The following is a 26817-nucleotide window of genomic DNA, read 5'->3' as shown; positions in this document are numbered from 1 at the left end:
TACATAGAAAACCCTAAAGACTCCACCAGAAAATTACTAGAGCTAATCAATGAATATAGTAACGTTTCAGGATTTAAATCAATACACAGAAATCCCTTGCATTCCTATAGAGTAATAATGAGAAAATAGAGAAATTAAGGAAACAATTCCATTCACCATTGCAATGGAAAGAATAAAACACTTAGGAATAAATCTACCTAAAGAAACTAAAGACCTATATATAGAAAACTATAAAACACTGGTGAAAGAAACCAAAGAGGACACTGATAGAAGGAGACATATACCATGTTCACGGATCAGAGGAATCAATATAGTGAAAATGAGTATACTACCCAAAGCAATCTATAGATTCAATGCAATCCCTATCAAGCTACCAGTGGTATTTTTCAGAGAACTAGAACAAATAATTTCACAATTTGTATGGGAGTACAAAAAACCTCGAATAGCCAAAGCAATCTTGAGAAAGAAGATTGGAACTGGAGGAATCAACCTGCCTGACTTCAGGCTCTACTACAAAGCCACAGTCATCAAAACAGTATGGTATTGGCACAAAGACAGAAATATAGATCAATGGAACAAAATAGAAAGCCCAGAGATAAATCCACACACATATGGACACCTTATCTTTGACAAAGGAGGCAAGAATATATAATGGATTAAAGACAATCTCTTTAACAAGTGGTGCTGGGAAATCTGGTCAACCACTTGTAAAAGAATGAAACTAGAACACTTTCTAACACCACACATAAAAATAAACTCAAAATGGATTAAAGATCTAAACGTAAGACCAGAAACTATAAAACTCTTAGAGGAGAACATAGGCAAAACACTCTCCAACATATATCACAGCAGTATCCTCTATGACCCACCTCCCAGAATATTGGAAATAAAAGCAAAAATAAACAAATGGGACCTAATTAAAATTAAGAGCTTCTGCACAACAAAGGAAACTCTAAGCAAGGTGAAAAGACAGCCTTCAGAATGAGAGAAAATAATAGCAAATAAAGCAACTGACAAAGAACTAATCTCAAAAATATATAAACCTAAAAATTAATATGCTTTCTATTCAACTGACACCCAATCCTGAGATACATTGCATTATATTTAAGGATCTAACAGATACCTTTTTCAGCACTAAATGGTCTCTAAGACATCTTTCAAAACAATTAATGTGAAGGTTCTAGAGAAATTGTATCAAACCCATCTTCCCTCCTACTAGGATAGCTTCCAGAAATTCCTTTTCTGGTTGTTGAGTCATTGCTTTGTTCTCAGTGCTTTCAGTTTCATATAACTCTAAAGCTGTTAGAGAGGTTGCTTTAATTCTAACTGTCTATTTACTAAAGGAAAGCAGGCAAGACCCGGGAAATTGAGCTGGTGAAATAAAAGCCTAACCATCTAGTGAGAGACGGAGAACTTTGTTACAGAACCACTCTACCTGAGCTGAGCAGAAAACAGGTAAGAAGTTTACTTTTTCCTTAAAGCAGATTCTTCTTCAGTGCTAAAGGAGCCCTCCTGTGGGAAGAGGAGCCCATGGCAAGATTAGTGCAGGGGTAGGAAGGAATCTGTAAGGGTTAGTTAGTTTTCTAAAAAATGATCAGCATCAAGATAGACTGTAGTTCATCCTGATTTGGGACATTGGTCAGATGAGATCTAGCTGTGAGCAAGGGGCAGCCCATCCCAGGGTCATGACTGTGCTTGTGTGGAATTAATCATCAAGGACATGGAGCTAAACTAAGAGTTTGAAATGAATTAGGATTATCTTTCTCTTTGATGATGTTGTCTATGTTGACTGGGGACACAATTGTATTACCATTGTCTTTGATACAACTTGCTCAATACTGATTTGTCTGCAGCTAAGAAACTGAAAAGGTAACAGATTTTTTTTTTTTTTTTTCATGAGAAGGAGAGAACAGTAAGTGAGCTACAGTGGAAACAGCCACCTGATACTGTTAAAGACAAGGAAAAAAACTGAAACCCAGAGTGAAAGATGTAGATTTATAAGGACATCATACTCTTCGGTCCTACACTTAAATTCTGCTTCAAAATGGATGTCTTCCTTTAGAAACAGCACAGGTTCACTAAGTTCAATTTCTTGGTGCCACCTCAAGGATGGCTTAAGCCTTAGGACAGAATTCGACCCTACCACTTTACTAAAAAGCTTTTTCTTTAAAGAATCTACTCTGGAGCAGTGCTAAAGTCACCACTGTTGTTTACTTTGCCCTCTATGGTCTCTCAAGGAGTTCTGATCTTGCCTTCTGGAGACTCTTCCCCTGACTTTCTTGGCTTGACACTAGCTCCATTCATCACCTACTGTCTGACACCTCTCTCTCTTCTTTTCAGTTTCCTCTCCTTGGTTCCCTTCCCACTCCTCTCTCTTTATCCCTACCTCTCTTCATCCTCTTCTTGTTTCTACTTCTCCTCTACAAGACAGGAGAAGAGAACAAAACAGAAAACTTAGAATGGTTTGGCTGGAAATATAGCTATTTCTCTCAATAATTTTCTTCTCTAGCTCTCTTGATCTCTTCTTGATATTTTAATCTTTAATCTTTTAATTCATTGTCTTTTTCTTCCCTTACATACACACAATTCTTAGCACCATACAGTATTTGCAATTGTATAGTTTATCCCCACTTATTTGGAGGCTAGTTTATTTTGAAGCTAATGAATTTTAAGTTTCAGAGCCCCTTGCTTATACAAGTCCATAGCAAGGTTTCGGAAGAGTCTTAAATCATGTGTTTCTCAAGGTTACATATTTTTATAAAATTTGCTAAAGTAAGTTCCACTTTTAGAAAAGAAATGTGAGAAATTCTGTGGACCATTATTCCAGTAGAAATAAGGGTAACTAGTGAGAAAAAAGATGCATTTCAAATCATTAAAAATAGTTTTGAGACATATCAAGTGATGAACATTTGCTCATGAAATTCTTTATTCATAGTAAGAATTAATGAATAAAAAATAAATATGGATTCTCACAGTTAGGAAGTGCAACAAATCCCTCTGAACCCTGTTTTGTTTTACATTTAACATCTAGTATAAATTCCACCTGCAATGCCGGTTGGATTCCTGGGCTAGAAAGATCTGCTGGTGAAGGGATAGACTACCCGTTCCCATAATCTTGGGCTTCCCTGGAGGCTCAGCTGGTAAAGAATCTGCCTGCAATGCAGGAGACCTGGGTTTGATCCCTGGGTTGGGAAGATCTTCTGGAAAAGGGAAAGGCTAACCACTCCAGTATTTTGGTCTGGAGAATTCCATGGACTATAAATGGGGTCCCAAAAAGTTGGACACAACTGAGCAATTTTCACTTTCATAAATTTTTTAATGTGGATCCTAACAGAAGATTTCCATGGTAAATTAAATGGAAGACTTTGCTTATGAGGGTGATTGAATATTGGTAAGTCACTGTCATATCAGTATTTTAAATGGGCTACTTTGCTAATACTCTGCTGACATAAATGGCCAAGGTTTTTTTGTGATTGGCCAAAAAAAAAAAAAAAAAAAAATCACAAAATGCGTTAGGATTGTCTTTCTCTTTGTTGATATTGTCTCTGTTAACCGGGGACACAATTATATCATGGAGATTTTTACATTCCTCCTTCTGAATGCAAAATAACCTGATGAAAGCTCTTGATCTGTTTAGCCTGGAAATTCTAATTCATCCCATCTCTTCCCCTGCAGACAAGGCAACATGGCCTCAGAGGCCCACATGCCAGGCCCAGAGTGCCTCAGTGAGAACACTAATGGGCAACTGCTGGTTAATCTGAAAGCCCTGAAGATCCTATCTGCCATCAAGCAGCCTGTTGTGGTGGTGGCTATTATGGGCCTCTACTGCACGGGCAAATCCTACCTGATGAACAATCTGGCTGGGGAGAAAAAGGGTGAGTAAGACCAGCAGAACCCAGCCAAGTCCCTTCTGTCCACCCATACTCCAAGCATGTAGCACAGTGATGTGAGGAGAGGAAGTGAGAGACCCGGAAGGAATATTGAAAGCTAACTTTCAGTCCACAGTCATGTTGCCATTGTCACTATGACCTGTATCAGATCACAGCTCTTTGCACTTTGTCTTAGTTTCTTTTTTAAAAGCATAAATTGTTCCTTTTCTAGAAAGACTAATGTGGTAATAAAAAATAAGTAATGTACGTAAAAATAAACTATAAGACATTTACAAAAACATTCATGTAGTGAAAGCATTTCCATTGATCTTTAAATTAAAAAAATGTTTAAATCTGTATTGGTTATTCTTATTTCTTTTCTTACTTTTAACTGTTGTGAAGTTACACATGGGCTTCCCCAATGGCTCAGTAGGTAAAGAATCCACCTGCAATGCAGAGATCAGGAGACTCGGATTTGATCCTGGGTAGGGAAGATGCCCTGGAGGAGGACATGGCAACCCACTCCAGTATTCCTGCCTGGAGAATCCCCATGGAGAGAGGAGCCTGGTGGGCTAAATCCATTGGGTTGCGGAGTCAGACATGACGGAAGCAACTTAGCATGCAGATGAACACAAACTTAGAGATATCTCTCTGAAATGGGTATGAGAAGCAGTTTTCCTTTAATAACATCAGCCTTTCCCCTAAGCCAGAACAACTCAGCACCTAGAAAAATCCACTCAGCCCACACTTTTTCCCTTGAGGGCAAAGAACGAGTGAAGCATGCAGCCAACTTCCCTAGACTTTCCAAATGCTGCTCAAGAAACCTATTCCCATGTCACCTCCCTCAGAGCTCTGAGATAAACCAAATTGGTTAGACTCCTGGGAGAAGCTAAGAACAAAAAACAGGGGCAGAAGCTCTTAGCAGCCTGCATGGCTCTCCAGGACTGAGACAAAGCACACAATTCTGAGCCTTATCTTTCAAGACAAAGGAAAAGAAGTAGAACTTGACCCAACCTCCTGCCATTCCCATAAACTTTGTCATTTTACTATGCTGCCATAGAGAAAAAGGAATCAGTGACTCTTAATAGCTGCAATGGCTCTGTAGGTAAGGATAAGACACGTGATTCAGAATCTTCTCCATCAAGTGGGAGGGAAAGAAGTGAAACTTGCACCCAAGGATTCAGCATTTCAGTACAATAACCTAGGGAAAAGAATCAGGAGGTTATGGTGGGCTGCAGAGCTCTGTAGAATTGAGAGAAGGTGTAAAACCCTGCAGTTTCACCCCAGGAAACAGGGAGAGGACAGAAGTGGGTGGTATCCAACACAACAATTTATCAGAGCTCTTTTGCAGGAAAAAGGGAAGCCAGCTTACAGGAGTTGGCTGGAAAACAAGGCTCTGTGAAATTGGAGTGTGTATAAACTTGAAATTGATAGCTTATGGTGAACTGTGCTGGATTAATGACCTCTGAAGAAGAGGTAGGGAGGAGTTTAGGAGAGGTGTCGTCCCTTATGAATTTAATCAAGAATTTAAATCAAGAATTTAAAGAAAAAATTAACACCAATTTAAAATGGAAGAGGAAAGATTTCCCAATTCATTTACAAAGCAGCATTATTCTGATGCCATGATCAGACAAAAACAGTTCAAGAAAGAAAACTACTGACCATTAACCTCATGAAAAGTCAAATCCAGCAATACATAAACATAAGGAGCCTCAGTCAAGTGGGGTTTATAATGTGAATGCAAGAGTGGTTCAAAAATCAATTAATGTAATTTGCCATATAACAGTATGAAGAAAGAAAATCACTTAATTATAGAAATAGATGCAGAAAAACCTTGACAAAACACCTATCATGATAAAACTCCCAGCAACCTAGAAGTAAAAATCAACTTCTTCAAACTGATTAAAGCCATCTCCAAAAAACCTATTGCTAACATCAGGTTTAATGATGAAAAAATTGAGTGCCTGGCCCCTACTAAAGGATAAGACAAAGATGTCTGTTCTCACTACTCCAGTTCAATGTTACACTGAAAATTTTAGCATAATATGGCAAGAGAAAGAAATAAAAGGCGTATAGATCAGAAAGAATAAAATAAAATGTCCTTATTTTCAAACAAGATCGTCCACATAGAGAGTCCCAGGAAATCAACATCTTAGAACTAATGAGTGAATTTATTAACAAGCTTGTAGTATACAAGATTAACACCCAAAAATCTATCTTCAACTGTACTTCTACATGCAAGCAATGAACACAGAGACCAAAACTGAAAAATTAATGCCATTTACAATAGCTACCAAAAAACGAGACACTTTAGGTATAAATCTAACAAAACCTGTACATGTTCTCTGCATTGAAAACAAATCTAATATCAAGAGATTACAGCATAGATTCCATCTACCTAGGAGTTGGCAATGGCGGCCCACTCCAGTACTCTTGCCTGGAAAATCCCATGGACCGAGGAGCCTGGTAGGCTGCAGTCCATGGGGTCGCTAAGAGTCAGACACGACTGAGCGACTTCACTTTTACTTTTCACTTTCATGCATTGGAGAAGGAAATGGCAACCCACTCCAGTGTTCTTGCCTGGAGAGTCCCAGGGACGGGAGAGCCTGGTGGGCTGCGGTCTATGGGGTTGCACAGAGTTGGACACGACTGATGCGACTTAGCAGCAGCAGCAGGAGTTTTTACAATGATCCTGCCACTCACTGCAGAGCAGAAGGTTTAAGACGCTTTTCTAGAGTCAGCCCTGACAAAAGCACGTGCCTAACACTGGCGGCTAAGTTCCAATGGGCACTAAAAATTCGTCCATTGTTGTGTTGGGCTTTTATCCAAATAAAAAGGGGGAAATATGGGTTAGAACTCAAAATGCCAAATTATTTGCCTGTCATATGCAAACACACATACCTTACTCTTCTCATCCCCTGGGGAGGTCTTTGACAGAGAACCATTCATAGAACACAAGACAGGCAAACTCACCCAGTTTTTATCATGGAGATTTTTTCCAACCTAACTCCAAAACAATCTCTCTAGACAGATTTTTTTGACTAACTTTATTTTCTTGGGCTCCAAAATCACTGCAGATGGTGACTTCAGCCATGAAACTAAAAGACACTTGCTCCTTGAAGGAAAAGCTATGACAAACCTAGACAGCGTATTAAAAAGCAGAGACATCACTTTGCCAACAAAGGTCCTAACAGTCAAAGCTATGGTTTTTCTAGTACTCATGTATGGATGTGAGAGCTGGACCATAAAGAAGGCTGAGCACTGAAGAATTGATGCTTTTGACCACAGTGTTAGAGAAGACTTATGAGAGTCCCTTGGACTGCAAGGACATCAAACCAGTCAATTCCAAAGGAAATCAATCCTGAAAATTCATTGGAGGGACTGATGCTAAGGCTAAAGCTCCAATACTTTGGCCACCTGATGTGAAGAGCTGACTCACTGGGAAAGACCCTGATGCTGGAAAAGAATGAAGGCAGGAGGAGAAGGGGATGACAGAGTATGAGATGATTGCATGGCATCACCAACTCAATGCACATAGGTTTGAGCAAGTTTGAGGAGATGGGGAAGGACAGGAAAGCCTGGGGTGCTGCAGTCCATGGGGTCACAAAGAGTCAGACATGACTGAGCAGTTGAACAACAACAACAAGAAAGTTAGATGACATCATGTGGAAAACAGGAGTTGCTCAGACTATAGGGATTCATCCATTCAAAATATTTGTTGAGGACCTAGCAGGTATGCTGCCAAGGACTGTAAAACACAGTTGAAATTTCTCTCCTAAGGAGAAAACAGTCTAATGGTGAATACAGATATTAAACAAATAAATACAGAAAATTAAATACCCAGGAACTTGAGGGGAGAGGATTTCTATGATTTGGAAGGAGTTGATCTAAACACCTATACCAACATATCTCAGATGATGCCTTCATACGTCTAGTTGATAAGGTTTTCCCTTATCAACTAGAAGGAAAAAATCCAAATTGGGAAGGAGAAATAGGAAGAGAAACAAACTTAGGAAAGAAAGAGTCTATGGATCTGTTCAGTTACTCAGTCTTGTCTGACTCTTTGTGACTCCATGGAGCGTGCATGCCAGGCTTCCCTGTACATCACCCACACCCAGAGTTTACTCAAACTCATGTCCATCGAGACAGTGATGCCATGCAACCATCTCATCCTCTGTCATCCCCTTCTCCTTCTGCCTTCAATCTTTCCCAGTATCAGGGTCTTTTCCAATGAGTCAGTTCTTTGCATCAGGTGGCCAAAGTATTGGAGTTTCAGCTTCAGCATCGGTCCTTCCAATGAATATTCATGACTCATTTCCTTTAGGATTGACTGGTTTGATCTCCTTGCTGTCCAAGGGACTCTCAAGAGTCTTCTCCAACACCACAGTTCAAAAGCATCGATTCTTCAGCTCAGCTCTCAGCTTTCTTTATAGTCCAAATCTCACATCCATACATGATTACTGGAAAAACCATAGCTTTGACTACACGGATCTTTGTTGGCAAGGTAAGGTCTCTCCTTTTGAATATGCTGTCTAGGTAAGTTATAGCTTTTCTTCCAAGGAGCAAGTGTCTTTTAATATCATGGCTGCAGTCACCATCTGCAGTGATTCTGGAGCCCCAAAAGGTAAAGTCTCTTATTGTTTCCATTGTTTCCTCATCTATTTGCCAAGTAGTGATGGGACTGGATGCCATGATCTTAGTTTTCTGAATATTGAGCTTTAAGCCAACATTTTCACTCTCCTCTTTCACTTTGATCAAGAGGTCCTTTAGTTCTTCTTCGCTTTCTTCCATAAGGGTGGTGTCATCTGCATATCTGAGATTATTGATATTTGTCCTGGCAATCTTGATTCTAGTTTGTGCTTCATCTAGGCTTGCATTTCACATGATGTACTCTGCATATAAGTTAATTAAGCGGGGTGACAATATACAGTCTTGATGTACTCCTTTCCCAATTTGGAACCAGTCTGTTGCTTCATGTCTGGTTCTAACTGTTGCTTCTTGACCTGCATACAGATTTCTTAGCAGGCAGGTCAGGTGGTCTGGTATTCCCATCTCTTGAATAATTTCCAGTTTGTTGTGATCCACACAGTCAAAGAAATACCAATCCCAAATTCTAATCCCAAAGAACAATGTTTCTACCAGCACAATTTTTATTGTTACACCTTACACATGGTCCCTATGTTTTGAATGAATGAAAAAACTATTTATTTCTGGCTGTGCTGGGTCTTCCTTGCTGTGCACGGGCTTTCTCTAGGTGTGAGTGGGGACTACTCTCTAGTTGTGGTGTGCAGGCTTCTCCTTGCAGTGGCTTCCGTTGTTGCAGAGCACAGGCTCTAGGCGCATGGGCTTCAGCATTTAAGCTCAGCAGTTGTGGCACACAGGCTTAGATGCCCCGTGGCATGTGCAATCTTCCCCAAACAGGGATCAAACCTGTGTCCTCTGCATTGGCAGGTGGATTCTTAACCACTGGCCCACCAGGGAAGCCCTAATGAATTTTTATTACCCAACTGATTTGTAAAGTCACAATTCATGTTTGCTTTTTAAAAATTGTTTACAGCTGTGAAGACTTTCTCATCTTCAGTAACCAATGCTAATAGTTGAATTGCTATAAATCCAGTCAAATGTGTATTTGAAAAGGTTCACAGGTAGACAAACAAATACAAAAAACAGATACATAGTTATGTTGGCCAATCTTTCTACTACAATTTTTGAAATGCTTAAGCTAATGTTTGTACAACTATCATAATCTGGCTGAATAAAACTAATTTACTGTAATAATATATATGCACACTCAAAGTATTCCATTTAAAATAGCTGCATGAGACTGAAAACTAAATGTAACTCCTTTTTTTTTTTTTTTTGATGGATATACTTATACATAGAAGCAGACAAAATGGTGATTCCATATACATATACATTGTAGAATGATTAAGGAGATCAAGATAATTAACACATATATCCCCCTCACATAGTTAATTCCTGTGTGTGTGTGTGTGTGTGTGTGCTGAAAATGCTTAAGATTTACTCTCAGCAACTTCCAAGAACATAACTCTTTATAGCAGGAATGTAAGATGGAAAAGGCTCTAGAAACTTGTAAACTTAGACTCAATCGTCATTTTTTCCTGGATCAGGTCCTTCCTAGTACTGCTCTAGGATTATGAGTAAAAGAAGAATATAGTTCTGCCTGCCTGACACTTAGTACCTACAAGGAACAAATGCCACTTGAGAAGCATTTCCAGATAATAAGGCATTGCTAATATCTTCCACTTTGTTCTCCCCTCTCTGTCTACTCTGTTCTCACTTTGTTCTCACTCTACTGTCAGGTCTGGAAGGTCCATGTAAAGTAAAGTGGAGTGCCTTTGGTCAGCAAGCAAAAGGGGTCAACAAAAGGGGTCAAGAGTTAAACAAAATTGAGGTTGATTTCTCTCCTATGTAAGTATATGAGGTCTGGAGCTAGAGTGGTGGCTTCATGATATTACAGCTCAGGTTCCGTCTCTCCCACCCATTGTCCTACCATCTTCAAGTTGAAGATTCCACCTGGTGGTCCAAATAGCCAACATGCCTGACTCAAACTGTCAGAGAAACCACTAACCTAGGGAGTAATAGGAGCGTAAGATCACTTAAGACATTTCCTAAAAACAGCACAGACAGCTTCCACTTATATCCTATGGCCTACCAGCTACAACAGACTGGGATTACAGTCTTTAAGTAAGTATCCTATCCTAAAGATTCCCTTTCCCTTTTTCTTAAGGAACAATTGTACAGTACTTAGGAAAAACAGGTCTAAGTTTGTTTGTTTTTTTTTCTTTAGGTCTATTAAGTCATTTAATCTTCAAAATAGCACTATAGGTAAGGATGTATAATCCATATCTTACAAATAAGAAAATTGAAGCAGAGATATGAAGTAACTCGTCCAAGGTTACACAGCTAGAAAACTGCACAGCTGAGATCTGAACCACACAATTTGGCTCACCAGCTAAGCTATATTGCCATCTCTGCTGTATTTCCGAATACTTCTAGTCTTCTCTATGAGGCAATGGAAAAGGCTTTATCTCCATAAGGGAGATACTGCCTTTTACACAGAAAACAAATGAGCATAACGTATAAGAAAAGTACACTCATTAGCTATTAATCCCAAGGATTGAGTTACATTTCTCTTTTATTTTTTTTTTCTAATTTTATTTTATTTTTAAACTTTACATAATTGTATTAGTTTTGCCGAATATCAAAATGAATCCGCCACAGGTATACATGTGTTCCCCATCCCGAACCCTCCTCTTTTAAAAGCCAACACAAGTATAAAGAATAGCACATAGCTTGACATATCACAAAATATTCCAATTCCCAGCTTTTGGTTTTTCAATCACTTAATGAACCTGCAATTAAACCAATAACAACAAATCATACTTATGCTCTCTCTCTTTACTTAAACCCCACTGAAATAACAATGAGGCAGTTCTTTTAAGCCATAGCCCCATGATAGCCAAAAAGAGGGAAAGACAGTGACAACAAGACTAGACATGTTAGAAAGCAAACTGACAGGTAGGAATTGACAGCAGATTCAAAACGCTGAATCCCAGACAACTAACAAAGAAAGGCAAGAAGCAACCACATCTACCCACGCAGAACTCTCCAAAGGTTCAGGACTAAACACAAGTAGGTCATTTAAAGGCTTTTCTAGGAAACAACTAGATCCCCAGATCCCCACAGCAAGTTCACTGCCCATCCCTACCCCCCACCCCCAATAATTGGTGTTACTTCACCTCAGCAAGAGATTGGCAGTTTATACTCTGAAGAGTGTAAACACAGAGGGTCTGAATCAGGAGAAACTAGGCAGAGGTGACTGTGGAGGGGTAGAGCTGAAATAGAGGAATAAGTGGATGTCAGCAGAATGAACGTTGTAACCCTCAGCCCTCTTTCCCTCCTCTGCTACCATCCGAGCCCAGAAAACATCATCTCTTCCTCTAATCTCAGACTTTTCTGCTTCTACTCTAGGCCCAAGGACAAGTCTCTTCTCCAAAGGAACTGGAGTTTCTACCTTAAATGTGACTTGAAAGTGCAAGAGGAGAGTGAAAAAGTTGGCTTAAAACTCAACATTCAGAAAACGAAGATCATGGCATCTGGTCCCATCACTTCATGGCAAATAGATGGGGAAACAGTGGAAACAATGGCTAACTTTATTTTTCTGGGCTCCAAAATCACCGCAGGTGGTGATTGCAGCCATGAAATTAAAAGACGCTTACTCCTTGGAAGGAAAGTTATGATCAACCTAGACAGGACAGAAAAAAGCAGAGACATTGCTTTGCCAACAAAGGTCCATCTAGTCCAGCCTATATGGTTTTTCCAGTGGTCATTAATGGATGTGAGAGTTGGACTTTAAAGAAAGCTGAGCGGCTAAGAATCGATGCTGGGAAAGATTGAGGGCAGGAGAAGAGGACGGCAGAGGATGAGATGGTTGGATGGCATCACTGACTTGATGGACATGGGTTTGGGTAGACTCCGGGAGTTGGTGATGGACAGGGAGGCCTGGCGTGCTGCGGTTCATGGGGTCACAAAGATTCGGACACGACTGAGTGACTCAACTGAACTGAACTGAAGATTACATTATCCTTCTGCTTAAGGTTTTCAAACAGTTACTTCAATATAAAATAGAAACTTTCTGTGGTCTTCATCTGTGTGATCTGGTCCCTGTCTTCCTCTCCATCCTCATCTGGAAGCACGTTCCCCTGGATTGCTGTGTTTTAGACACACTGGCCTCTCTCCTGTTCCTCACTTGCTAAGTTTACTAACATATCAGAGCCTTTTCAACTGCTATTTTCCTTTCCAGAATCACTTTTGGCAGGGCTGCTTCTTTATCATTCACTTCTGGTTCAAATGTTACCTTCTCAAAAAAGAAGACATCCTGACTATCATATTTAAACTATCTGCAGTCTCCAACCCTCATTGTTTCTTTCAGAGCACTTATCACCATCTGAAGTCACTGTATGTATTTATTTGATTATTGTCTGTTTCTTCCTCTTTAAGGTCTGAGACACTTTCTGTGACCCATTACCTCCATAAGCCTTGCTACTACATTGTCATTTCATGCATTTGTTAAATATGAGAAAAAGAAAACCAGGACAGTGTCAGACTTTATTTTTCTGGGCTCCAAAATCACTGCAGATGGCGACTGCAGCCATGAAATTAAAAGACGCTTACTTCTTGGAAGGAAAGTTATGACCAACCTAGATAGCATATTGAAAAGCAGAGACATTACTTTGCCAACAAATGTTCGTCTAGTCAAGGCTACGGTTTTTCCTGTGGTCATGTATGGATGTGAGAGTTGGACTGTGAAGAAGGCTAAGCGCCGAAGATTGATGCTTTTGAACTGTGGTGTTGGAGAAGACTCTTGAGAGTCCCTTGGACTGCAAGGAGATCCAACCAGTCCATTCTGAAGGAGATCAGCCCTGGGATTTCTTTGGAAGGAATGATGCTAAAGCTGAAACTCCAGTACTTTGGCCACCTCATGCAAAGAGCTGACTCATTGGAAAAGACTCTGATGCTGGGAAGGATTGGGGGCAGGAGGAGAAGGGGATGACAGAGGATGAGATGGCTGGATGGCATCACTGACTCGATGGACATGAGTCTCAGTGAACTCTGGGAGTTGGTGATGGACAGGGAGGCCTGGCCTGCTGCGATTCATGGGGTCGCAAAGAGTCGGACACGACTGAGCGACTGATCTGATCTGATCTGATCTGACCCAGTATGAACGACTGAACTGAAACTTACTCTTAGGGTTTCAGTGTTAGGAACTAGCCTGGGGGTTCCTGGTGCAATATAGCAATCTGACAGAACACTAACATCAGACAGTAACTCTCTGATATGATGAAGTGACACAACAGACAAGCTCATTCAATAATTGAGCCTAAACCTAGATAAAACAAGGTCACTTCCAACTACACTCAGAGACATTCACAGAGTTCCATAGAGAAGAGAAGAGGGAGGAATGAGATAGTGGTGACCAGGAGGAGAGGCGGGGGAGTCAAGAGAGAGACCAGTCTAGCCTGTGATCAGTTCCCTAAGTGTTCTCCACAGCCTGAAACACCAAAAGAGATTCACAGAGTTAAGTAGAGAAGAGAAGGGGGAGGGAGGAAATAGAGGTGACCTGGGCGAGAAAAAAGAGCGTCAAAAGGGGAAAAAGCAATGAAGCCAGTAATCACACTCCTAAGTAAAAATGGATACTGAAGATTGGATTCTTAAAGGTACAGAATTGATAACAAATACCAAAAAGAAAAGATTAAAAATCTAGAGGAGAGGTTAGACTCTCAAAAATACTATATTAAAAAAACAAAATTGCAAAAGTTATATACATAAAAAAATGAAATTTGCTTTAAAAATAGGGTCTTTTTTTCAAGGTAATAGTAGGCTTTAAAATGAAAATTAAAGGAGTAATAACTTAAAATTTTTAAAATCTTTAAAAATTTTTTAATGATAATAGTAAAAATATATCTAGGAATTTCTCTGGAGGGTTGAGGGCATTGTGTCATCAGTTCAGTTTCAGATAGTTCCTTGTTCCACCTTACACTTCTTCTCAAGGTCTATAGGTCCCTTCCAATGTAGCCAGTGCTAACTACAGGGTTTTAATCTGTTGCACCTGTCACTTCCAAAGCCATTCCCTCTTCTTTGTTTATTTTGGCTTCCTCTGTTTGCAAGTCTCTTCAGTATCTAACTTCTGCCCTGACACAAGGGGGTGAAGGTGATCATTTACTTAGGCTTATTTTTTCAATTGCACTGCAGGGAGGGAAGAACACTACAAACAAATATCACTGGCATGATACTACAAACAAATATCACTTGCAGTGTCTGGGCCACACTGGGTTTGCCCCCACTCACGGCATGTGTGCCTTCTCGGTCTACACTGTTCAGGCTCCAGGTTGCTCTGCCAGGGAACTGTCTAAGATGGGCCCTGGGTTGCCCACACTTCCCAGATCTATGCCGCTCAGGTTTAGGTTCTCGGGTACTCCCACAAAGGCACAGACTCAGTTGGGCCTGAGTTTTGTGCCCTTCCCAGGTCCCAGCAGCTCAGCCGACCAGGTGCCTGCCGAGCACACTCTTCCCAGCTGGGCTGTGCATCTTTTTTTTTTTTTTTCCAACTACAATTTTATTTTATTTTTAAACTTTACAAAATTGTATTAGTTTTGCCAAATATCAAAATGAATCTGCCACAGGTATACATGTGTTCCCTATCCTGAACCCTCCTCCCTCCTCCCTCCCCATACCATCCCTCTGGGTCGTCCCAGTGCACTAGCCCCAAGCATCCAGTATCGTGCATTGAACCTGGACTGGCAACTCGTTTCATACATGATATTTTACATGTTTCAATGCCATTCTCCCAAATCTTCCCACCCTCTCCCTCTCCCACAGAGTCCATAAGACTGTTCTATACATCAGTGTCTCTTTTGCTGTATCATACACAGGGTTATTGTTACCATCTTTCTAAATTCCATATATATGCGTTAGTATACTGTATTGGTGTTTTTCTTTCTGGCTTACTTCACTCTGTATAACAGGCTCCAGTTTCATCCACCTCATTAGAACTGATTCAAATGTATTCTTTTTAATGGCTGAGTAATACTCCATTGTGTATATGTACCACAGCTTTCTTATCCATTCATCTGCTGATGGACATCTAGGTTGCTTCCATGTCCTGGCTATTGTAAACAGTGCTGTGAAGAACATTGGGGTACACGTGTCTCTTTCCCTTCTGGTTTCCTCAGTGTGTATGCCCAGCAGTGGGATTGCTGGATCATAAGGCAATTCTATTTCCAGTTTTTTAAGGAATCTCCACACTGTTCTCCATAGTGGCTGTACTAGTTTGCATTCCCACCAACAGTGTAAGAGGGTTCCCTTTTCTCCACACCCTCTCCAGCATTTATTATTTGTAGACTTTTGGATCACAGCCATTCTGACTGGTGTGAAATGGTACCTCATAGTGGTTTTGATTTGCATTTCTCTGATAATGAGTGATGTTGAGCATCTTTTCATGTGTTTGTTAGCCATCTGTATGTCTTCTTTGGAGAAATGTCTATTTAGTTCTTTGGCCCATTTTTTGATTGGGTCATTTATTTTTCTGGAGTTGAGCTGTAGGAGTTGCTTGTATATTTTTGAGATTAGTTGTTTGTCAGTTGCTTCATTTGCTATTATTTTCTCCCATTCTGAAGGCTGTCTTTTCACCTTGCTTAGAGTTTCCTTTGATGTGCAGAAGCTTTTAAGGTTAATTAGGTCCCATTTGTTAATTTTTGTTTTTATTTCCAATATTCTGGAGGGGGGTCATAGAGGATCCTGCTGTGATGTATGTCAGAGAGTGTTTTGCCTATGTTCTCCTCTAGGAGTTTTATAGTTTCTGGTCTTACGTTTAGATTTTTAATCCATTTTGAGTTTATTTTTGTGTATGGTGTTAGAAAGTGTTCTGGTTTCATTCTTTTACAAGTGGTTGACCAGATTTCCCAGTACCACTTGTTAAAGAGATTGTCTTTAATCCATTGTATATTCTTGCCTCCTTTGTCAAAGATAAGGTGTCCATATGTGCATGGATTTATCTCTGGGCTTTCTATTTTGTTCCATTGATCAATATTTCTGTCTTTGTGCCAGTACCATACTGTCTTGATGACTGTGGCTTTGTAGTAGAGCCTGAAGTCAGGTAGGTTGATTCCTCCAGTTCCATTCTTCTTTCTCAAGATCGCTTTGGCTATTTGAGGTTTTTTGTATTTCCATACAAATTGTGAAATTATTTGTTCTAGCTCTGTGAAGAGTACTGTTGGTAGCTTGATAGGGATTGCATTGAATCTATAAATTGCTTTGGGTAGTATACTCATTTTCACTATATTAATTGGGCTGTGCCTCTTATCACCTCCCCGGTCCCAGCCACTGGGTTTCCTGGGTGCGCATTGGGAGCGCCATCTCAGGTGTGCCGTGTATCTCTTCTGGGGCGCTGATCTCTGGCTGTGACCCTCCTGATGGATGTCAACTGTCCAGGATCCCAGGAAGACTTGGTTAGCAACAGGGAGCCTGCTCACAGTTTGGTAGGGCATGCCATCTCTGGGGCCAAGTTTGCCCCTTTCCTTCTGGCTCTGCCTGGCACCCACCTGCCTCTCTGCCTCCGGCAGAGGATGGGTCGGTCTGCAGCAAGCTGACTCTCCTCTGGTATTCGCTCAGTCCTTTGTTCTGTAAGCAGGCCTGTCAGTGCCTTAGGTTAGAACTTTTCACTGGAAAGTTCTCTCTCTCTGTCTTTCCTTTTTTTTTTTTTTTTTGTTCCTCTCTGGCTATCCCACGGTTTGGGTTTCTCTCTCACATTAGCTCCCTCAGATTACCCTCAGGGCATTCAGGCCTGGTCCTTACCCTAAGCAATGCAGCCCGCACCTCCCTGTTCAGCCCCTGCTTGCTGGTGGCAGACGCAAGCATCTGGGCTACTTCTTCGCTGGGAGTTGCAGTTAGGTGCATAATCTGTGGGTTTTATTTATTTAATTTTTCCTCCTCGTTATGTTGCCCTCTGAGATTCCAAAACTCCCCACAGACCTGCCAGTGAGAGGCTTTCCTGGTGTTTGGAAACTTCTCCTCTTTTAAGACTCCCTCCCTGGGATGGGTCTCCATCCCTGACTCTTTGTCTCTCTTTTTATCTTTCATATTTTGTCCTACCTCCTTTCAAAGACAATGGGCTGCCTTTCTGGGTGCCTGGTGTCCTTCACCAGTGTTCAGAAGTTGTTTTGTGGTATTTGCTCAGCGTTCAAGTGCTCTTTTGATGAATTTGTGGGGGAGAAATTGGTCTCCCTGTCCTATTCCTCTGCCATCTTAGGACCGTCCCTCATCTCTTGACTTCACCAGAAAATTTGCTTTGGAAGCTCCACTTCTTCATATTTAGGTCACTGCGTTGAACAAAGCTGAGCTTTCTCAGGTCAGGTGTATAGTATCAATAGTAGGTAGCCTGCATGTAGAGAACTGTGTCAAATATACCTCTGTACTTTGAAACACAGACACTGTCCTCATCTAGCCTTGGTCCTGATTTCTCTTAAGTCTGTCTCTGAACACAGTTTGGGTCAGATGGAGTGATTCAGACTCCCCAGTGGCTTTCTCCTCTTACTGTTCAGCATGGCCCCTGGAGCTGCAGGGCCCATCTTGTCTTCCATTCACTGGTTCTCAATCTTTGCATCTGCATTCACATGTTTCTCACCAGGCCTGAAACCTCAATGTGACTCTTACTCTGTTGGCTTTTTACTCAATTGTGTTTTCAGATTTTGACCTCTCTCTTTTTTTTTAAATTTATTCTTTATCACTTTCATATGTATTAGCTTGTATATTGCTTTAAATTCATTCATGCAACAAAGCTACCATTATGAAGCAGTTTTTGATGAATCATGGCTTGTTTTTTCCTCTGAATTCTACTCTCCATAGTGTATTTATTTACACAATTGTAGGCATGGCCTCTTTAACGAGGCCTGGATGATTTGATAATTTTGTTGAGTTAAAAGCAGCAAAAACCTTCTGTTAGTAGGCTTTTCCGTGTCTTTTTAATTTCAATGTCTCAATCTTGACAACTTGAGGTCATCATGACCTAACATTTGTTAGCTCTTTGAGATACAAATAAACATAGAGTATAACCCCCTAGTTTTCAGTCTTATCCTATAATGAAGAATGATTTGCTTCCACTATAGAGTTGATTGTTTCTGACCTGCTAACACTGAAGGCTTATTTCTAATAGGAAGTGAGTCCTGTCCCCTATTTAGTTTACCAAGTCTGCAGAGGAAAATAGTTTAAAAAAAAAAAAAAAAAACACACCTTTTTTTTTCTCTCTATGATCAGGACCCATTTTCTCTTATAACAGGCCTACAAGATTTGTTGGATAGGGTGATAGTCTGTTCAACTTTATAGCATAAGCATAACATGATAAAATGGAAATCAATCGATGGCTGACTCAGTGAAGGCTAGACAACTTGATGATGAAAGTCCATGTGAAGAGAGAGGTTCCAGTCTTCTGGCCATCCCACTCAGGCCACAGACTTGTGGGCGAGGCAGTGCAAGGTCCTCCGCCTCCTACAGATTCACACATAGAATACAGCCATGTGACTGAGACCAGGTGAGTCCAGGAAAAGAACTACCCACTCAACTCTTATAATATTTCTCATATTATGAGAAATAAAATAATTTTTGCTTTTATTCAATAGGTTTGCAGTGTTTCTTATGTAGCAACAGACAATAGAGTCCACCAGTGGTAAAGCTCTTTGGCATTATATACTAAAGTTTAACATAAATACCCAAGAACGTGGCCATTTCACTTTTAAATATATTGCTATCAGAAATGTATGCACATGCACACCAAGGAAATACATATAATGATCATATCAGCAATATTTGAAATACTTCAGCAGTGAAGATAGCCAAATTGTTCATAAACAGTAAATGGATAAGTACATTGTAGTATATTTGCACTGTATAACATAACTTCTAACAACTACTATGAAAAGACTTAAAGCATGAAAATGACAAAATTACAGTTAAATCTAACAACATGGATGAATCTCCTAGTGGTAATGTTGAATGAAAGGAGCCAGCTACAGTAGAATCCATACTGTTTGATTCCATCTCTGTAATGTTGACAAGCAAGCAGATCTACTCTCTGATGTTAAAAGCCAGGTAGTAGCTATTCAGTTCAGTTCAGTTGCTCAGTCATGTCTGACTCTTTGCGACCAAGCCTCCTTGTCCATCACCAACTCCCGGAGTTCACTCAAACTCATGTCCATCGAGTTGGTGATGCCATCCTGTCCCCAATCCCTCCCAGCATCAGAGTCTTTTCCAGTGAGTCAACTCTTGGCATGAGTGGCCAAAGTACTGGAATTTCAGCTTCAGCATCATTCCTTCCAAAGAACACCCAGGACTGATCTCCTTTAGAATGGACTGGTTGGATCTCCTTGCAGTCCAAGGGACTCTCAAGAGTCTTCTCCAACACCACAGTTCAAAAGCATCAATTCTTCAGTGCTCAGCTTTCTTCAAGTCCAACTCTCACATCCATACATGACTACTGGAAAAACCATAGCCTTGACTAGATGGACCTTTGTTGGCAAAGTAATGCCTCTGTTTTTGAATATGCCATCTAGTTTGGTCATAACTTTCCTTCCAGGGAGTAAGTGTCTTTTAATTTCATGGCTGCAATCACCATCTGCAGTGATTTTGGAGCCCCCCAAAATAAAGTCTGTCACTGTTTCCACTGTTTCCCCATCTATTTGCCATGAAGTGATGGGACCAGATGCCATGATCTTCGTTTTCTGCATATTGAGCTTTAAGCCAACTTTTTCACTCTCCTCTTTCACTTTCATCCAGAGGCTTTTCAGTTCCTCTTCACTTTGTGCCACAAGGGTGGTGTCATCTGCGTATCTGAGGTTACTGATATTTCTCCCAGCAATCTTGATTCCAGCTTGTGCTTCTTCCAGCCCAGCGTTTCTCATGATGTACTCTGCATAGAAGTTAAATAAGCAGGGTGACAATATACAGCCTTGACCTTCTTCTTTTCCTATTTGGAACCAGCCTGTTGTTCCATGTCCAGTTCTAACTGTTGCTTCCTGACCTGCATATAGGTTTCTCAAGAGGCAGGTCAGGTGGTCTGGTATTCCCATCTCTTTTAGAATTTTCCACAGTTTATTGTGATCCACACAGTCAAAGGCTTTGGCGTAGTCAATAAAGCATAAATAGATGTTTTTCTGGAACTCTCTTGCAAGATTGGTGCAAATGTAATTCGGTTTTGGACTGTGAATTTCAAATCATTATAACTAGGCTCAAATACATCTTTATTAATCAAAATAGGAACCATAAAAATCAACACATTTTTGCCAAGAAGAAATGTTTGCTTATTCCTGTAGCATAAAAATCTGTGCTTCAGGATTCAATGAACTGTTGGAAAGCATTTTCTGCCTCCTGCTGGTTGTGGAAGCATTTTCACTACAAAAAGTTGTCGAGATGATTGAAGAAGTGGTAGTCAGTTAGCAATATGGCAGATGAGGCAAAAGTTTGTAGCCCAATTTGCTCAACTTTCAAAGCATTGGTTATGACCTTGTGTGGTCAGACAGGTCAGGCACTGTCATGGAGAAGAGCTGGATCTTTTCTTTTGACCAATGCCAGGCACTGCAATTTTCAGTGTATCTCATCAATTAGCTGAGCATACTTCTCAGATGTAATGGTTTTGCCAGGATTCAGAAAGCTGTAGTGCTTCAGACCAGCAGCAGATCACCAAAAGGTCATGAGCTTTTTTTGATGCGAGTATGGCTTTGGAAAGTGCTTTGGAGCTTCTTTTTGATCCAACCACTGAGCTGGACATTTATGGTTGTATAAAAGCCACTTTTCATCACATGTCACAATCCAATTGAGAATTGGTTGATTGTTGTTGCATGCAGTAAGATAAGACACTTCAAAACGGTGACATTTTTTGACTTGCGATCAGCTTACCAGGCACCCACTTATCAAGCTTTTTCACCTTTCCAATTTGCTTCAAAGACTGAACAACCATAGAATGGTCAACATTGAGTTCAACAACTTCTCATGTAGTTGTAAGAGGATCGACTTCAATGATTGCTCTCAATTGGCCATTGTCAACTTTCAATGGCCAGCTGATACACTCCTCATCTTCAGGCTCTAGTCTCCTTTACAAAACTTCTTGAACAACTACTGTACTGTTCTTTCATTAGCAGTTACTCAGCCAAATCCATTGTTGATATTGCAAGTTATCTCTGCTGATTTACAACCCATTTTGAACTCAAATAAAAAAATTGCTCAAATTTGCTTTTCGTCTAACATGTCACAGTCTAAAATAAATATAAAATAAGCAGCAAGTAATAAGTCATTAGCAAAAACATATAAAGCAAGAAGTGCACATTAAAATGATATATGACATAACTACATTTATTTGAGGATATATTCCAATGTTAAATGGCAAATTTCTACAATGCAAAACCACCATTACTTTTAAACCAACCTAATAGCTATGCGTTGGAGTGGCAGGGCTTGGGTTAAAGTTTAAAAGGGGTACAAGAAAACATCTGGACTTGGGAGTGTTCTTATTTTTGACCTCAGAAATAATTACTGGAGTGTGTTCATTTTGTAATATTTCACCTATTATGTACTTTTGAACTGAGCATTTTTGTGTTCTTTTGTCCTGCTTTAATTTAAAATGTTTAAAGATCTTTTGGGAGAAGTTTTTAACACTAAGAAAAAGGTCAGTTGAGGCCTCCAATTATCAGTGTTTTTTATCAAAAACAAAGGAAAATTAAACATCCCTGAACTGCTTGTTTTTCTATGTCACAGTCAGGTCAAGAACTTAGACTCTTTTGCAGAATCACTGGACAATATCAACTTGATCTAGAGTTAATTTCTTACCAAAGGTTTCAAGAAGATAGTGTCAGATTCTCAGATGACAACTGTTTGCAGTATCTATGAGTGTGCTTTGTTCTATTTGTTTGTTCATTTGCTTTTTTTTTACGATTCCACATACCAGTGAAATAATATGGCATTTGCTTTTCCCTGCTTGAGTTATTTCACTTTGGATAACACCTTCAAGGTCCATCTATGTTGTTGGAAATGGCAGAATTTCATTCTGTTTAATGGCCAAGTAGTATTTATTTTATGCGTAAACCATTCATCTTCTTTATCCATTCATCTATTGACAGGCACTTAGGTTGTTTCCATTTCTTAGCTATCACACATAATGCTATAAACATAGGTGTCATGTGTGTGTATAAGCTTAGTTGCTTAGTCGTGCTGGACTCTTCTCTACCTCGTGGACTCTAGACCACCAGGCTTCTCTATCCATGGATTTCCCAGGCAAGAATACTGGAGTAGGTTGCCATTTCCTCCTCCAGGGAATCTTCCTGACCCAGGGATCAAACCCTGGTCTCCTGTATTGCAGGCAGATTCTTTGCCTCAGCTACTAGGGAAGCCCATGGCTATGCATATATCCTTTCAAATTAGTTTTTGTGTTCTTTGGGTAAATATTCAGAATTGGAACAGCTGGGTCATATTGTAGTTCCAGGTTTTTTTGGAGGAAACGTCATACTGTTTTCCATAGTTGCTGGACCAATCTCTATATTTTCTCTAAAATTTTGAATGCCAATAAAACTTCCCAGGGACTGGCAGCTGTATAACCTTGAGAGGTCTCCAAGTGTTTCAGCTCCATTCCTTTTGAAATGTGAATAGCCAGAAAGTTAGAGCCCCAGGCTCCCTGACACCTTGAGAGTTTAAACTAGGCTCAATCCTGGCTGTAAACATTTCTCTTTAGGGAGATGAGAGAAGTTAGAATATTCTTTTAGATGAGGGCAATTAACCAAACAATGAATACCTCAGTTCCCATGTTAGCATAGGTTGAACTCTATAAAGGAAGGTACAGAAAGTTCAGCATATGACAGCAAAATGTGCTGTTCAGTCTACTAATGGGAAAATGGGATACAATTGATTCTAAGAAAATATGTTATATATTAAAAATTGTGCAATGCAAAAAGATTCAACTGCTTGCATACATAAGTAACATGATTTTATTCTTTCTAGTCATTTCAGTCTATCTATATGCATGTACTATGTGCGTGCATGAGTGCTAAGTTGCTTCAGTCATGTACGACTCTTTGTGACCCTATGGACTGTAGCCTGCTAGGCTCCTCTGTCCGTGGGATTCTCCAGGTAAGAATCCTGGAGTGGGTTGCCATGCCCTTCTCCAGGGGATCTTCCCCACCCAGGGATCAAACCTGAGTCTTCTATATCTCTTGCATTGGCAGGCAGGTTCTTTACCACGAGTGTGGCCTGGGAAGCCTATGCATGTACTACGTACTGCTTATTCAGTAAAATAACAAATTTCCTTCTGTTGTATTGGTTATGGAGAGAATTTTCATTGTTAAGACTTTTAATTCACCAATAATATGAAACAATGAATTTCCTGCCTACACTACATATCCCTTTCCAGATGACCAAAGTTATTGTCCATAGATAAATTTGGGCATGTTGCTTGTGGATATTCAATTCATAATAGGTACAAAATTATTCTACTTATGGAAACATTTATAAACTAATAATAAAAACCTTAATTACTATATGTGTCATTCTTAGAATTTCTAGTTCATGGTTGGGATTTTAGTTTATCATTTTTATTCTTTCTGTGACTAATGAATTTTTTAAATGACTTTGAATTATTTTACAGTCATGGCGGAAGAACATATACATAATAGTAAAATAATTATCTTTTGAAAAAATCTTTTAAGAAAAAAATTTCTGCTAGGTGCTTGGTATTGAAATTCATCTGCCATTTTTTATATACAAGTACTTAATAATCAGTGACATTGTGCCAAGTCAGTCTTATATAGTGTTCAATGTACACAGATGAGTTATCTTAGGTAGGTTAGGTTACATAGGAAATGTGGTCACCATGAGGGATTTTACTTCTCTTGGTTTGGATTGAAATCATGAGGGATTTTACTCCTCTAGGTTTGGCTTGAAAGCAGGAGCAACTGATGAAGTTGCAGGGTACAGTGAAGGTGTTTTATCCTAGTAAGTTCACATGTGCATGCTTAGTCACTAAGTTGTGTCTGACTCTCTGCGACCCCACCATGGACTGTATCCCACCAGGCTCCTCTGTCCATGTGTAAGTAGGAGACAAAGATTCAGAACAATAGTAGGCTGGGCTGGAAAAAATTATTTTCCATGTAATTAACATCAAAATATTTCCGAATAATAGTGCGTTGTGTATGTTTAAATGTAGACTCCAATTTATTCTCATAGGGTGGTTAACAGAATGTGACGTGACAAATCTAGAGTAAAACATTTTAAGATAAGTTGGTTTTGTACAGGAAGTCCTCTGAATTAACAACATGGAGTTTGCTAAGTGGCATCAGTTCAGTTCAGTTCCGTGGTCAGTCGTATCTGACTCTCTGTGACCCCATGGACTGCAGCAGGCCAGGCTTCCTTGTTCATCACTAACTCCTGGAGCTTGCTCAAACTCATGTCCATCAAGTTGGTGATGCCATCAAACTGATGTCCATCAAGTTGGTGATGGGCTTTCCTTATAGCTCACTTGGTAAAGAATAGGCCTGTATTGCAGGAGACCCTGGTTCGGTTCCTGGATGGGGAAGATCCCCTGGACATGGGATAGGCTACCCAATGTTCTTGGGCTTCCCTTGTGGTTCAGCTGGTAAAAAATCCACCTGCAATGCAGGAGACCTGGGTTCGATTCCTGAGGGTGGAAGATCCCCTGGAGATGTGAAATGGCATAAGAGTCAACAATAGTAATGACAATGACATCTGTGTGGCTTAAAACATGTGATAGGTTAGGAGAACTGAGCAAGTCCCAGCCCCTTTTCTGAACAGGAAGTAAAGTAGGAAGCCGAGGCTCCTGCCAGCTTTGCATGTTCTAAGTTTCACTCCTGTTGCCCTGCCTCTCCCCACCCCAGGGAGGACCAGGCCCTGAGAGAACTTCAAGTCCAGAGGACCTGCCACATTTGTTCACAGCTGCTCACCATGGACCGGGCCTTTGCTTCACAGAGCAGGACTTTCCCAGGCTGCAGACTGATTGCTTAAATGTTCTTGCCTGTGTTATACTCAATGTTCACACAACTAGCAGAATTGAACATGAGCCTGAGGAGACCAAAGGAAACCCCTTGAGACTGTCTTTTCAGTCCTGCTTCTTTAAAAAGTCATATCTTGTATTCTTGAAGAGAAGTCTCTTGTTTGCAATTCTAATGAGTTCCTGCAACCCATCTGTAGCACTGAAGAATTGCCTTAATAAATACATCCTGTGAGGACTATGTAATACCCAGTCAACAGATGAGAGACCTTTGTGAGGCAGGCCATACACAAGTCTGAGGAGAAGGGGTAAGGAATGTAGAAATGTCCAGAGTAGCTCACTTCTTCCCAATGTTGGTAGAACATTGGGAAGCTCACTTCTACCAAATGTTGTGTTGAAAGAATGATTATGATGTTGCCTTCCTACAGAATTGCTCAACAAGTGCTTGTATAGATTTTTGATTCCATCAGTAATTTAACATATGTTTATTATTATGAAGTATGGAAAAGGCCTTTCAACTGGAGCTTTGTCTTGAGATATGTATAACTTTATTCCATCAGAAAACCACTTAGGACTGAACATCAGAGTCAGGCAGATTCCTTTCACTCTGCTGTAATTGTCCAGTCCCTCACTCTTAACCGCTTCGTTTCTCTAAACCATGATCACTTCCTGGCACAAATGGGTGTGCCTGTTTCTTGTTTGCATTACTTGTTATGTGTGTCAGAGAGACTTGATGGGGAAATAGAACTCCTCACTGCCCCCTCTCCCCCCTTACCAGACCATCCAGACTTCCGGTATTCAGGGCATTCCTCTGGTGACACCAGAGGGTCTTTGGGGACTGGACCAGCTGTGGAACTTATTCCAGAGACTTTGGTCAGAGAAGTGGCAACTGAACCTTAACTCACAATCCTTAAGAAAGCAGAGTCATGCTGTAGATGCCACAGTCTGTCAGCCTGTGACTGTCATGTTCAGTGAGAAATGGATCCTCGTATCAAAAGCACAGTTTTATTTCAACAGAAGCTCCTTAGGCAACTGACAATTATGGTGACAACTGAAGTATTGCCAATTACAGGCTCTTTCTTCACTATTTTAAACAGCATCATTGTTCTGTTGGCCAAAGGTGGTTACTTCATTGCTGTATAGTTTTCTGACATAGAAACTCAAGGAACCCAGAGCACATGGGGTATCCAGTTCCTTCCAGAGAAAAACAGCAGGTTCAGATGGACGTGTAAGTGCTTTCCACCCAAGTCCTCCTCTATATTGGCTAAAAACTGCCATAGAAAGGGCTCATTTGCTTAGATTTATAAATGACATGATTTTATCCTTTCTAGTCATTATAGTCTACCTATACGCATGTACTGTCATGCATGTGTGCTCAGCTGTGTC

The 26817-nt window shown here is 40.3% G+C and overlaps 1 protein-coding gene across 1 annotated transcript; it reads left to right on the top strand.

The window, feature by feature from the left end:
* Window positions 1-1282: 1282 nt before the first annotated feature.
* On the top strand, window positions 1283-11986 carry LOC113889650 (guanylate-binding protein 1-like). The gene is made up of 3 exons (XM_027536637.1): window positions 1283-1455; window positions 3676-3875; window positions 11865-11986. The coding sequence occupies exons 2-3, from the start codon at window positions 3686-3688 to the stop codon at window positions 11921-11923; spliced, it is 249 nt and encodes an 82-aa protein (XP_027392438.1). The 5' UTR covers window positions 1283-1455; window positions 3676-3685; the 3' UTR covers window positions 11924-11986.
* The last annotated feature ends 14831 nt before the right edge of the window (window positions 11987-26817 follow it).

This window comes from Bos indicus x Bos taurus, chromosome 3 (assembly GCF_003369695.1).
Source record: "Bos indicus x Bos taurus breed Angus x Brahman F1 hybrid chromosome 3, Bos_hybrid_MaternalHap_v2.0, whole genome shotgun sequence".
NCBI classification, from domain to species: domain Eukaryota; kingdom Metazoa; phylum Chordata; class Mammalia; order Artiodactyla; family Bovidae; genus Bos; species Bos indicus x Bos taurus.
This window is presented reverse-complemented; position numbering and strand designations above follow the sequence as displayed.

Excerpts from the sequence above, each read along its gene's own strand:
- LOC113889650 (XM_027536637.1), top strand. The coding sequence starts at position 3,686 with ATGGCCTCAGAGGCCCACATGCCAGGCCCAGAGTGCCTCAGTGAGAAC. Across the intron at positions 3,876-11,864 it reads TCTGGCTGGGGAGAAAAAGG|GCCCAAGGACAAGTCTCTTC; the intron begins GTGAGTAAGACC and ends CTTCTACTCTAG.